The sequence below is a fragment of the Pseudophryne corroboree genome, chromosome 1, assembly GCF_028390025.1.
Source record: "Pseudophryne corroboree isolate aPseCor3 chromosome 1, aPseCor3.hap2, whole genome shotgun sequence".
Lineage (NCBI taxonomy): Eukaryota > Metazoa > Chordata > Amphibia > Anura > Myobatrachidae > Pseudophryne > Pseudophryne corroboree.
The window spans coordinates 44,278,023-44,290,324 of NC_086444.1; the positions used below are offsets into that span (position 1 = coordinate 44,278,023).

At 43.7% G+C, this 12,302-nt stretch overlaps 1 protein-coding gene across 1 annotated transcript; it reads left to right on the plus strand.

The window, feature by feature from the left end:
• The first annotated feature begins 6,240 nt into the window (after nucleotides 1-6,240).
• LOC135055209 (perilipin-2-like) lies at nucleotides 6,241-10,636 on the plus strand. Its single transcript, XM_063958983.1, has 8 exons — nucleotides 6,241-6,307; nucleotides 6,488-6,527; nucleotides 7,343-7,538; nucleotides 8,309-8,391; nucleotides 8,497-8,749; nucleotides 8,928-9,112; nucleotides 9,837-9,971; nucleotides 10,054-10,636. Exons 2-8 carry the CDS (start codon nucleotides 6,504-6,506, stop codon nucleotides 10,429-10,431), a joined length of 1,254 nt encoding a protein of 417 aa, XP_063815053.1. The 5' UTR covers nucleotides 6,241-6,307; nucleotides 6,488-6,503; the 3' UTR covers nucleotides 10,432-10,636.
• The last annotated feature ends 1,666 nt before the right edge of the window (nucleotides 10,637-12,302 follow it).

Consider the following 12,302-nt stretch of genomic DNA (forward strand, 5'->3'; position numbering starts at 1 on the left):
TACTTGATTTTGTGACTTGGGTTACTTCCCCGACTACTGAATCCCACCCTCGAGCTCTCCCCTTTTTGTTAAAGCTCATTTGTAGTAGCAATCAACCATACTTTTTGGCTGTACTCACTACTTCCCTCCCTCCCGTACTCCACTTTTATTTTTAGCTGTGATTAGATTTTCTTAGCGAAGTCCAGACCTCCTCCCCTTTTCTTTTTTTTCCCTAATCATGCCTTTAACATGCCCTACCATTAACACAAAGGGCCTTAACACTCCACAGAAGCGCTCTCACTTGTTCATTAAAACGCCTTTGGGGTAATTTTTCTTCAGGAAACTCACTTCAAATCAGGGAGTCATCCCTCATTAACTTCCAAACACTACCCGAATGTATACTACTCAAACAATGTATCTAAACGGAATGGCCATAATGCTCCGTTTCACTTTCCCGTTTGTATTGTCTGGCTCCAAAAGTGGGGATCCGGTCTCTAAGTCGACAGTAACTAGGTCGACAATGTCTAGGTCGACCACTATTGGTCGACAGGGTCTTTAGGTCGACATGTTCTAGGTCGACAGGTCAAATGGTCGACATGAGTTTTCCACAATTTTTTTCTTTTTTTGAACCTTTTCATACTTAACGATCCACGTGGACTACGATTGGAACGGTAATCTGTGCCGAGCGAAGCGGTAGTGGAGCGAAGGCACCATGCCCGAAGCATGGCGAGCAAAGCGAGCCATGCGAGGGGTTGCGGTGCACTAATTGGGGTTCCCGGTCACTCAACGAAGAAAACGACACCAAAATAACATAAAAAACTAATGTCGACCTTTTGACCTGTCGACCTAGAACATGTCGACCTAAAGACCCTGTTGACCTAGACACCCTGTCGACCTAGTTACTGTCGACCAATAGTGGTCGACCTAGACATTGTCGACCTAGTTACTGTCGACCTTCAATACCACACCCCCAAAAGTGACCCTGAGGGTCGATTTCTTATTCTTAAGGGTAGGTTGGGACATGAGGAGGTGACCCTAGCTAATATTTATGCCCCTAATGTGGACCATTCCCAGTTTTTCAATAAGTTTTTTCATATCCTCTTTGAATTTAGAAACGGTAAAACGCTTATAGGTGGAGATTTTAATACAGACCAACTCTCATCATTAGATAAATTAGGTACTCATAATGAGAGGTCCCAAATCCCAGGTCTGCAGCTCTACGTAAACACATGACATCTGGAGATCCCTCAATCCCTCTGTACGGGACTATACTTTCTATTCTAACCCCATGACTCCTACTCACGTATCAACCTCTTTCTTGGTAGTGCTTCCCTATCTCAAACAGCGATTCACTCCTCCATTTACCCTAATGGTCTGACCACTCCATATTAGCAGCTTCTTTTGGGCTCTTAGAGTCCACCTCGGGTAGGCCCTCATGGATGGAGACTAAATGAAACTCTCCTAAAACTTCCCCAGTTTCAGGATATGGTAAAAGAACGTCTGCAGGAATATTTCCTCCTTAACTCCTCTGAGGATACACCTGTCCCCACGGTTTGGGAGACTCATAAGTCGGTGATTAGAGGCCATATGATCCAATTTGCTTTTTGTCGTAAAAAATCTCAGGAAGTGATGATAACATCTCTTAACTCTACTATTGCTTCTCCAGACCGAGAGCAGAAAAGAACAATGTCCAAAAAATTTCTGTCTCAACTCTCTCAAAAGCGGGCAGAGCTACAAATGCTTCTAGCTGAACTGGTTCAAAGGAACCTCAGATGGGCTAGTCAAATGTTTTACGATAAAAGTAATAAAGCACACACCTTACTAGCCCGTAGACTCAGATCTAAACGGGCATCACAGGTTATTCCAGCGATCAGGAGACCCTCTGGTGATATGCTTTATAATCCTAAAGATATTAATGGTGCGTTTGCTCACTACTATAAAGCTTTATACAATTTGACTGCCCCATCCGACACTGAATCCCATGCTTGGAATCTTGTGCACTTCCTAATATTTCTGAATTTACGGATCGGGCCTTGGGTGTTGACATCACTGAGGAGGAATTTGCTTCTGCCCTTAAGTCACAGAAACCATCTAAGGCTCCCGGCCCAGATGGTCTTACAATGTCCTATTATAAATCGTTTATACAGCAACTCTCTCCCCAGTTGATCCGCCTGTTTAATTCAATTCTACGTGGTGCCTCCTTTCATCCTGATTCGACCACCTCTAGAATTATCGTTAATCCCAAACCTGGGAAGGACCCCTCCCTTTGCGCCAGCTATCGTCCCATTTCCCTGATTAACACTGATCTTAAACTATTTGCCAAAATTTTGGCCACTAGGTTGAATAAAGTGCTACCTTCCTTGATTCACCCTGACCAAGTAGGCTTCATCCCTCAACGCCAGGCCTCAGATAACACTAGACATACTATAGATCTGATACATTATTCTACTACTAACAAGATTTCGTCAGTGGTCCTGGCCCTGTACGCAGAAAAGGCCTTTGATTGCCTATTGTGGCCCTTTATGTTTAACACATTAGCCTCAGTGGGTATACCGGGAAACTTTATGCAGGCCATAAAAGCTCTTTATTCTCATCCTTCTTCTACAGTTAGGACGAATGGTTTGCATTTGTTGTGTTTTGATCAGGGAAATGGGACAAGACAGGGTTGCCCCCTCTTATTTTTGCCATTGGCGGCTAGAATTAGAGCTAACCCTGATATTAGGGGCGTCAACATAGGGGATGAACAATACAAAGTGTCTCTCTTTGCAGACGATATTCTCTTCACCTTGACTAATCCCTTAATATCGCTCCCTAATCTTCAATCTGAATTACAGGCATATGGCTCCCTTTCTGGGTACAAAGTCAATAGCTCTAAGTCTGAAGCCATGGCTCTCTGTGTCCAATCACAGCAACTCTCAATGGTCACTCCCTCCTTCCCTTTTATTTGGCGCCCTTCCGCAATTAAATGCCTTGGCATTTCCATCACTAAGTCGTACTCCTCATTATATCAAGCAAATTACTCCCCCATGGTCCAAACATTAACGAAAGACTTAACGCATTGGCAGTACCTTTTTATATCATGGTTTGTTAGAATTAATGCGATTAAAATAAACCTCCTTCCCAGACTGCTGTACCTAATCCAAACCTTACCCATACCTGTTCCGATCTCGGCTCTGGACTCCATGCAAGCCCTCTACAATCATTTTATTTGGGTACAAGGTAAACCTCGCATTCGTAGAACTATTTTCTCTAAGCCTGTCCCTGATGGAGGATTGGGTCTACCAATACTCCGCTCTTATTATCATGCTGCCCAACTGAATCATATTGTGTCATGGCATTCTGAACCCGGCTGTAAACGATGGGTAGATTTAGAAAACTCCATGCTTCATGTGGGGTGGATGGACGGCATAGTATGGCTACACCGATCACTTAGACCAGCCTCGGCTAGTGCAACTCCGACCATAAGGTTTACACTTAATATATGGGATAAACTTCGTTCCTCATTGGCTCTGGCCCCAATTCCTTCACCTATGTCCCCTATCTGAGACCATCCCCGATTCCCTCCGGGAGTTGATGGATCTATAGCATCCTTTTGGCGGAAATTACAAATTACTATATTTAAACATGTAAAGGGCCAATTTGCTCCACCTCCGTTTACTGACCTTCAGGTTAAACACTTAATCCCTGCCTTTTACTGCTTCCAATACAGCCACATTATGAGCTTTGTCAATTCACAATTTCCCTCTAGTAAACTTCGTATGCTGACCCCCTTTGAACGCCTTTGTTCCTACTCAGTAGGCCATAAAGGTAACATCTCTGATATTTATCATTCCGTTCTGGCCCCTGAATCCCCTGACTGTGAACCTTACGAATTAGCATAAGAGTCAGATCTCCCATCCCATTTTGACAATGAGGAGTGGTCACTATTAGGACTAGAATTGCTAAAGCGTCCATCAGTGTATCTATCAGAGAGACATGTTACAAAGTGTACACTAGATGGTATTTGGTACCCTCCAAGCTTCACACCATTTTTCCATTGACCTCCAATCTTTGCTGGAGGAATTGTGGAGAAGTTGGTACATTCCCTCATGTCTGGTGGTCTTGCCCGACAATTCAGGTGTTTTAGAATCAAGTGTGGGAGCTTCTGTTACTAACTTTGGAGTCTCCAGTATCGGGTAATATTGAAGCAGCATTATTATGTGCCCCGGTTCCGTCAGTTAGCAAGCATCAAGACAAGCTTATACTACATGTATGTAATGCAGCTAAATCCCTGATAGCCAAAAACTGGAAATCCTTGATGGCACCATCAACCACTGCCCTTTTCAACCGTATGCTCTTTATTGCTTCAATGGAATACATTTCAAATTTGCAGAATAACACTGTGCAGACTTTCCACAAAATATGGTCCCCCTGGTACCTTTTCCGTTCTTCCCCCCTTCCTGGACTCTGCTGATACTACTTGGTTTCCGTGTACCTTATCCTTTAAGCCCCCAGTGTTTTGTTTTGTCCTCCCTTTTGTGAAGTATTGTGTACTGTATGGTTATTTTGTTGTACATGCTTTGTCTTTCAGTTTATCATTGATGCAGTGAATGTCCTATTTTATGGTACACCTTTGTATTGCATGTTTTTCTTTTTAAAAAAATTGTTAAAATGACATACAGTACAATCCGATCCCTCCGTACTTTGCACCAGCATTGTGAATCGGTACAGTATATACACAGAAACTGACAGTAATAGTAAAGTCAGCAATCACACTAGCAATCAACCACAGGTTGTATATTAGTATAATAAGCAATATGAGCACATATTCAACTACAAATACATTTCAAGTATGTAGGAGAAACATATTACTGCATTACCTTATATAGGCCTTTAAACGTGTTCAATCGCACAGCGAAAGAAACCGCAGCAATAGTTTACAGACTCCTATGCATCAGGCACTTATCCAACTACTCGTACTTAATGGTAGGTAGAGACTATGGGGGTCATTCTGACCTGATGGCACGCTGCTGTTTTTCACAGCGCAGTGATCAGGTCACTACGGCACATGCGTATGCACCGCAATGCGCAGGCGTGTCGTACAGGTACAAAGTGGATCGTTGCTGGGCGATGGATTTAACGAAGAATCCATTCTCACGGCCGATCGCAAGGAGATTGACAGGAAGAGGGCGTTTATGGGTGTCAACTGACCGTTTTCTGGGAGTGTTTGGAAAAACGCAGGCATGTCCAAGCGTTTACAGGGCGGATGTCTGACGTCAATTCCGGGACCGGACAGGCTGAAGTGATCACAGCGGCTGAGTAAGTTCTGAGCTACTCAGAAACTGCACAAACTATTTTTGCACCACTCAGCTGCACATGCGATCGCACCCATGCACAGCAAATATACACTCCCCAGTCGGTGGCGACTATGCATTTGCACGGCTGCAAAAAGTAGCTAGCGAGCGATCAACTCGGAATGACCCCCTTAGTGCTGTATCACCAGGCACAGGAGAGTGGGATACAGGGAGACTTAACCCCGCTTCCAGGATGCATCAATACGTTAGTGAATGCTGAGTGAACACAGACTCCCAAGTGAACACCGACGCACCAGTCACACAGCCGCCTATGCTGCAACTGGGTCCTTTAGATACACAGCGTCTCAGACAGAAGCGGGAAATCAGTTCATGGCGGGAGACTCAGAGGAAACTGGTCATGAACCGGGGGGAGGGCAAGTCACCAGGTAACGAAAGCCGGGACTGAACAAAACAGCGCCTGGGAACAACTAACAATAAAAAGCACACAATATAGACAATACATTAGCATGTTAAAATTAAACGTAGACTCTCAGAATCATTAATGTGTTGTTAGAACCTAGTTTAAAAATATCAAAAGATTTTACCAGGGTTAATACATTTCTTTATCATTTCTCCACGGTTAATACATCTGCTCCTTTATCTCCAGGCTTACCATGCTGTCCCTGGGCTGGCTGATTTCAAGTCTGCACTTCACCTGGTTTTAATCAGCTAGAGAACCTGTGTAATCCATGAGTGCTTAGATTTAAAGGGATAGTATGGAAAGCCTATTTATCTTTCTCCACTTTATCTCTCTCCAAGGCTTAGAACATCTGCCCCATGTCACAGAAATGTATTTAGACACTTATGGAGCTGACAGGAGACACTAATGATTTGCACCCATACCTGTAACTCCTCCTCCTGAGCCCTAGATAGGGGAGGGACAGAGCAGGTCACATGTGAGGCAGGCCCTATAAAAGCCAGGGTGCCCTGAGGCAGGGAGCAGCAGTCAGGAAGGAGCCAGGAGGTTGTGCAGAGCTCAGGATATTGGAATACAGGTAAGATGCTGGAACACCATCTAATCATTACCATTTGATGGCTGCAAACATTGGAATGCTGCCATTGAATAGTAGATGTAAGGGAACAATTGATGGTCTGTAACCATTAGGCAGTTATGTCTATCCCTGAATGACTGCTGCCTTCTGTGCTCTTACATGTGTGTATCTTATGTTTCCTAGGTGGCTGACTGTCAATATGGCAGAGACAGTAGAGCAGCAGGTAAGTACAGTGTGGTGACACTACTGTATAGGTGAGGCTGGAGAATGGTAATGTGAATGCCTGTAGTGTCCGTCACATCACATGTCTTGTATTGGGAGTCCTGACCTTATTGTGTCTCCACCTCCATCACCCTCCTCACTGCTCCTCCCCAGTCTACCTAATATCTACACTTAATATCTGGGGTGGTATGCTTGTTCACCTCACGCCCTCTGCAGTTAGTAGTGTGCTCCTCTAAACTAGCTTCCCAAACTCTATTACACTCCAGGTTTTAAGGATATATATGCTTGAGCCTAGATGATGAAATCAAATGGACTGAAGTACTAATTAAGTCAGAAGTACTAATTAAGTCACCTGTGGTCAAGCATGGCTATTCTTAAAACCTGGACTGTAACTGCAGACTCTAGGAAACTGCTCTAACCCATACTCTTAGTGCAGTTCAGGAGTATTGTATGTAACCTCAGCACAGGATGGCGTATATTGGTTCATGTTACCCAGAGTAATAGTGGTGGTCTACAAACCCTTCTAACCGTGCAACTAGATCTTGCATGTGCATTGTTTGCTGCAGTCCCTGATTAATCAACTGAGCCACCTGGAGTCCTTATATTACTGGTCCTAGTAACCTGTGTACTACACAACTGCTGCATCTCAACCTCACACTTGTGTTTAAAATCAAACCAAAATGCCAATGTTATAGGTGACAACTGAAAACACTAAATGTGCGCCCTGAGCCCTGTCCCCAGGTGTAGCCTCCTGGTCTGCTCAGAGAGGAACACAGCTGTACGGTATTGGACTAACTCTGGCTGTTTCTCCTGTAGAATGTTGTGGTCAGGTTGATCAACCTCCCCTTGGTGAGCTCAACGTATGACATGGTGTCTTCTGCCTATATCCGCACCAAAGATAACCACTCCTACTTGAAATCTGTGTGCAATGTAGCGGAGAGAAGTGTGAAGACCATCACATCTGTAGCTGTGACCAGCACCAGGCCAATCCTGCAGAGACTGGATCCTCAGAGTAGGTTTTGAGACTTTCTGCTGTGTCTGGAAACTCTTTAAGGATGACACTTGCCAATGCTTGGGGAGAGATAAAGTAACAAACTGGCTTCAGTGTTTTTGTTTTTCTTAAAATATCCTGGTAATGAGCTGATTAGCTGGTACTGTCTCCAAGCTATGATAAATACCCCTCCAAATATTAGCTCCAGTCAGTTATCACATGAAATATTGACTCCCCTGTACCATCTCACATTCTGGAAAGACTTGTCACTATCTGACAACCTAGTATGTCCTTAACTTGTACATACAATAAGTACTCGGTATTCTGCTTGTCGTCAGTTGCTGATAATTACCTCTTAAATTGTTTTTTTCTTACAATGAGGAGAGAACTAGATTTAGTTGGTGTAGCAGTAAAACACTGACTTAGTCTTGTATGTTGTAAAGAAGAGCAAGTGTTCATCAACATCACTATCTTCTGCCATGCGAAGAACAAGCCATCTTGCATCCGCTTAGCATAGAAAGTAGGTTAAATATTGTCTGTTCTAGACTAGGTATGGCCATAGCTGGGTTATGTTACCATTGGTGGGTAACATTGATGGTATATAACAATTGATTAATGAAAAAGATTCAGGGACTCTGTACCATTGATGGTGGAGAGCCATTAGATCTCTAACTTTGATTTACAATCACTGATGGCCAACCTCCTTTAGATGCTTGGTGCTCTGATCTTGGTGCAATGTTCTATTAATGAAAAAATATCTGGGTTTTGTTTTTCTTTGTCAAACCCTTCAGTTGCCCTGGCTAACAACATTGCATGTATAGGATTGGATAAGATTGAGGTGAAGCTGCCCATTCTCTATCAGCCTACTGACAAGGTAACTGTACAGCCCAACAGCTATAACTGACTATCCTACACATAGGATAACAGGGTAACACAGGTGTGTTGTATAAATGTTATTTGCAGTACCTGTGTCCTCTAGGTGGTCTCCACTGCCTCTGAGGCAGTTCTTGGTGCTAAGGATGTGGTCGTACAGAGTATATCGGGAGTAGTTGGCAGAACTAAGGGAGCTGTGCAGGATGGTGTAGAGATGACCAAGGCTGCTGTGAATGGGGGCATTAGCACCGTTATGGGGAGCCGTGTAGCGCAGATGGTGAGCAACCGTGTGGACACTGCACTGACTACATCGGAGAGTCTCCTGGAACAATACCTGCCACCCACAGATGAAGAGCTGGGTAAGCTGGAGCTGATGTGAGCAGTATGTTCATGAACAAACACTTGGCCTACTGGACCACAAAGTATAACTATAGTCTTACAACTCTTACTAGGCCACTGATAGGCCAGCTGTAAAAGCTAAAACAGAAACTTTAAATGGATTCATTGTATTTTAAGCTTCTATATATTTCTCTTCAGCTAAGGAAGCAACAAAAACGGAGGGGTTTGAAGTGGCAGCCAGAAAGCCAAGTTACTACGTTCGCTTGGGGTCGCTCTCTACCAAGGCCCGTAAACGTGCTTATCAGCAAGCCCTGACACGAGTGATGGAGGTCAAATGCCGGAGCCAGGAGGCCATGGCTCCGCTGCAGAACACCGTTGATCTGGTCAGTTGCAGATTTATAACCATGGCCACCACCTGTCCAGTATCACTATCTCTGTCCTACATATAGCTGCAAAGGACTACAGTATTTCTTTCTAAGAAGCAACATCTAGAATCTTGCTCAAGGTGAAGAAATGAGCTCAAACTTCCCTTGTCTGGTTGTAGCAGATGTGACTGTGCTAGGCTGGGCTTCCCCTAACATGGTTGCATCTGAGGTGTCCAACGCCCAGTGGGTGGCTGCCAGAAGTCTATATTCCAGCAGCCGTTAATCTTGGCGAGATTGCCTGGCCCATTTGCATCCTTTGTTTCTCCCCAGTGTCTCAAACACTGCTTTATGCAGTGATGGGGCAGCACCGCCACCTGGTGGTGGCAGAGGTACCACTGCTGGGAAAGCGTACAAAGCAGCACCTCCACTTCCCCAGTGTTAAACATCCAGCAGCTGCCAGGACATGGGAACACCGCTGCCTTCTACAGCATTCACCTATGAGCATTGATTATTAGGATTTGTTTTTATATAATTTTTAATGAATCTTATGAAATCCCATATTGATACAAGGCCACTGATAACTTCAAGTTCATGCATAGTATACCATAAAAATTGCTATAGAATTTGATTGTGTGTATATATACTTTATCATATAATGAATGTCTTTGCCTAATGCAATCATAAAAAAATCTGCGTTTTTGAATATTGTGCAGTTTAAGTGATTAAAGGATTATCTTTTTAGATTGAATTTGCAAGAAAGAACATGAATAGTGCCAATCGGAAAATCCATGATGCTCAGGATAGGATGTACCACACGTGGGTGGAATGGACTAAAAGCACAGGACAGCAAGCTAGTGGGGAGGCTGAGAGCGCAGAGGTAAGCCCCACTAATGGTATCAAGTACTGAATAGGTAACGCATAGAAATACTATTATGATGCAACATGTATTTTTTTTTCAGCAAATTGAATCACGCACTTTGACTATTGCCTGGCATCTGACTCTACAACTGCAAACCACCTGTCTCTCCCTGGTGACCGGTGTCCAAGGCCTTCCACAGAACATCCAGAGCAAGGCTCAGAACATCAGCATCATGGCTACCGAGGTCTATCAGAACTTCCATTCTGCCTCCTCCATCAGAGACATGTCTGACGGCCTCTTAGCCACCAGCAAGGAGCAATTCACAAAGATGAAGAGTTCTATGGATGACGTCATGGATTACTTGGTTAATAACACGCCACTAAACTGGCTGGTCGGACCTTTTTACCCACAGACTGCTGGCTGCCCACATGGGGAGGAAGAAGCTGATGTGACAGACTCTGAAAATAGTGACGATTGACCGCACTTCAGTCTAGAGTCAATTTGTACTAAATTCACTTAAGTGGGCTATCACCGATGTGTAGTGGCAAATGTTTCATGTAGCTTTACTGTATACTCTCGCTAGTATTTTTACACAAATGCTGCTAAGTTAAACCTGTATTAATTGTTTCATCCACCAGTCAATTATGTTGTGCACTTTTGTATATTAAATATTTCTGCAGTAATGGTTTGTTCATGATGAAGCTTTGTATGCCATATTTAAATTTCAATTCTAGTTTAGTAACAAGATTACTGGACAACACGTTATGTCACTTGGAATGGGGGTAGGGGTGTTGGTAACCAAATATTGCTGGCTTCCTGAGCAGTTCTTTGTGGTGTAAGGGGAATAATCTGCCAGTCAAACAGAAATGTTCTGATATGTCATATCAATCACTGCTATTGAGTGCTCCTCTTTAATATGTAATGGATATCTGAGCAAAATAACTGAACAATTAGGACTTCAGTTTTCTGGTCATAAAAAAATAAATGATTTGTTAGTGGTAAGACTTAAGCAGGAACTGTCATTACACAATTGGGCCTCAGGTCTACAGCCCCTAAAACATTGCGTGCATTCCATAACTTAACAGGTCATGATTCCATTGTACATGCCTGCTCTGTTCCTCAGGGCTCGGCTCATTGGGTCTCCAACAACTAACTTGGCTTGAAACAAAATTAGTGTCTCATTTTAAAATCCAGTTGACCACAACTGAAGTGAGATTTTTCTGAAATACGGCTTCACTAGTGTTGTGCAATAATCTGTCACTGGTTAACCAAATTGGCCAGCCTTGCATAGCTAATATAGCATGCTTGGTCACAATCAACCTGTAAGGTGTATTGATAGAGGGGGAGGGGTCTGCACCCACCAGTGTGAAATAAGTCCGTAAAAATAGTGTTCATTAAAGAAGTCACACTGCTTCAATAACACATCTCACAATACTACCAGGTGTGCTGATAGTAAATAAAATATCTATAAAGGAGATTCATTGGATAATAAAAATGAATTAAGTCAATGATAAAGATGTGGAGGAGAATAGCATGAAAAATTGTAGCAAACAAAGATTAACAAGAAGAAAATGTCAATGGACTGATATGTTGGTCACTGCAGTGACACAGTTTTAGTGTTTCCCATTCCAAAGCTCCTGCTCTGGTGGTATCCCAATGTCTTGTAACTTTTTTTCCCTCTCAAAATCCCCACCCTCCAGTTTGCCCTGAGTTGTTTCATGCCTCTTGGGTTCTGGTTGTGGTGGGTTTTGTAGTGGTGAGAGGTTGTGGGTCTCTACCGCTTTCCTTATATTACATATGTGCTCCACAATGTGGATTTTGAGTCTGCAGATTGTCCTTCCTATGTATTGCAAGCCGCATGAAAACATGTAAATGATACCTGTGCTGTCACATGTTCTTTGATTTGATAGGTTTCATTAGTGCTGTTTGATGTAAATGTGGTCACTCTTTTGGTCATGGTTGATCCTGTTCTGCAACGGTTACAAGTGCTGCAGTCGTGGAAACTTCCTCCTTGCAGTAGTGTCATGGGGTTGGGTTCACGTGACCAGCAGTCGGAGACCACCAGGTTCCCAGCTTTTAGATGTCCACTGGGGGGGGGGTGTCAAGCGCAAAGAGAGCCCCTTGTGGGCTTGCCATAGGTTCTATTACCACTCTATGGGTGTTGGACACCCACGAGAGGGAATAGTCCCTGTTGGTCAACATGCCAACTGTTGATTGTGAGGGATCCCGGTGTTGGTATTTGTGACCGCTGGTCACAACTGCATCCTGTGTCATGTTCATAGTCCTCTGTTTACCAGTTTCTCTCAGGTGGTTTTTCACTAATTGTTTCAGGCCTGGGGCCTTTTTGTA

Bases quoted from the DNA above. Each gene is read 5' to 3' on its own strand.
- LOC135055209 (XM_063958983.1), top strand. From the start codon at position 6,504: ATGGCAGAGACAGTAGAGCAGCAG. The intron at 7,539-8,308 runs GTAGGTTTTGAG...CAAACCCTTCAG, and splicing joins GCAGAGACTGGATCCTCAGA to TTGCCCTGGCTAACAACATT. The intron at 8,392-8,496 runs GTAACTGTACAG...TGTGTCCTCTAG, and splicing joins TCTATCAGCCTACTGACAAG to GTGGTCTCCACTGCCTCTGA.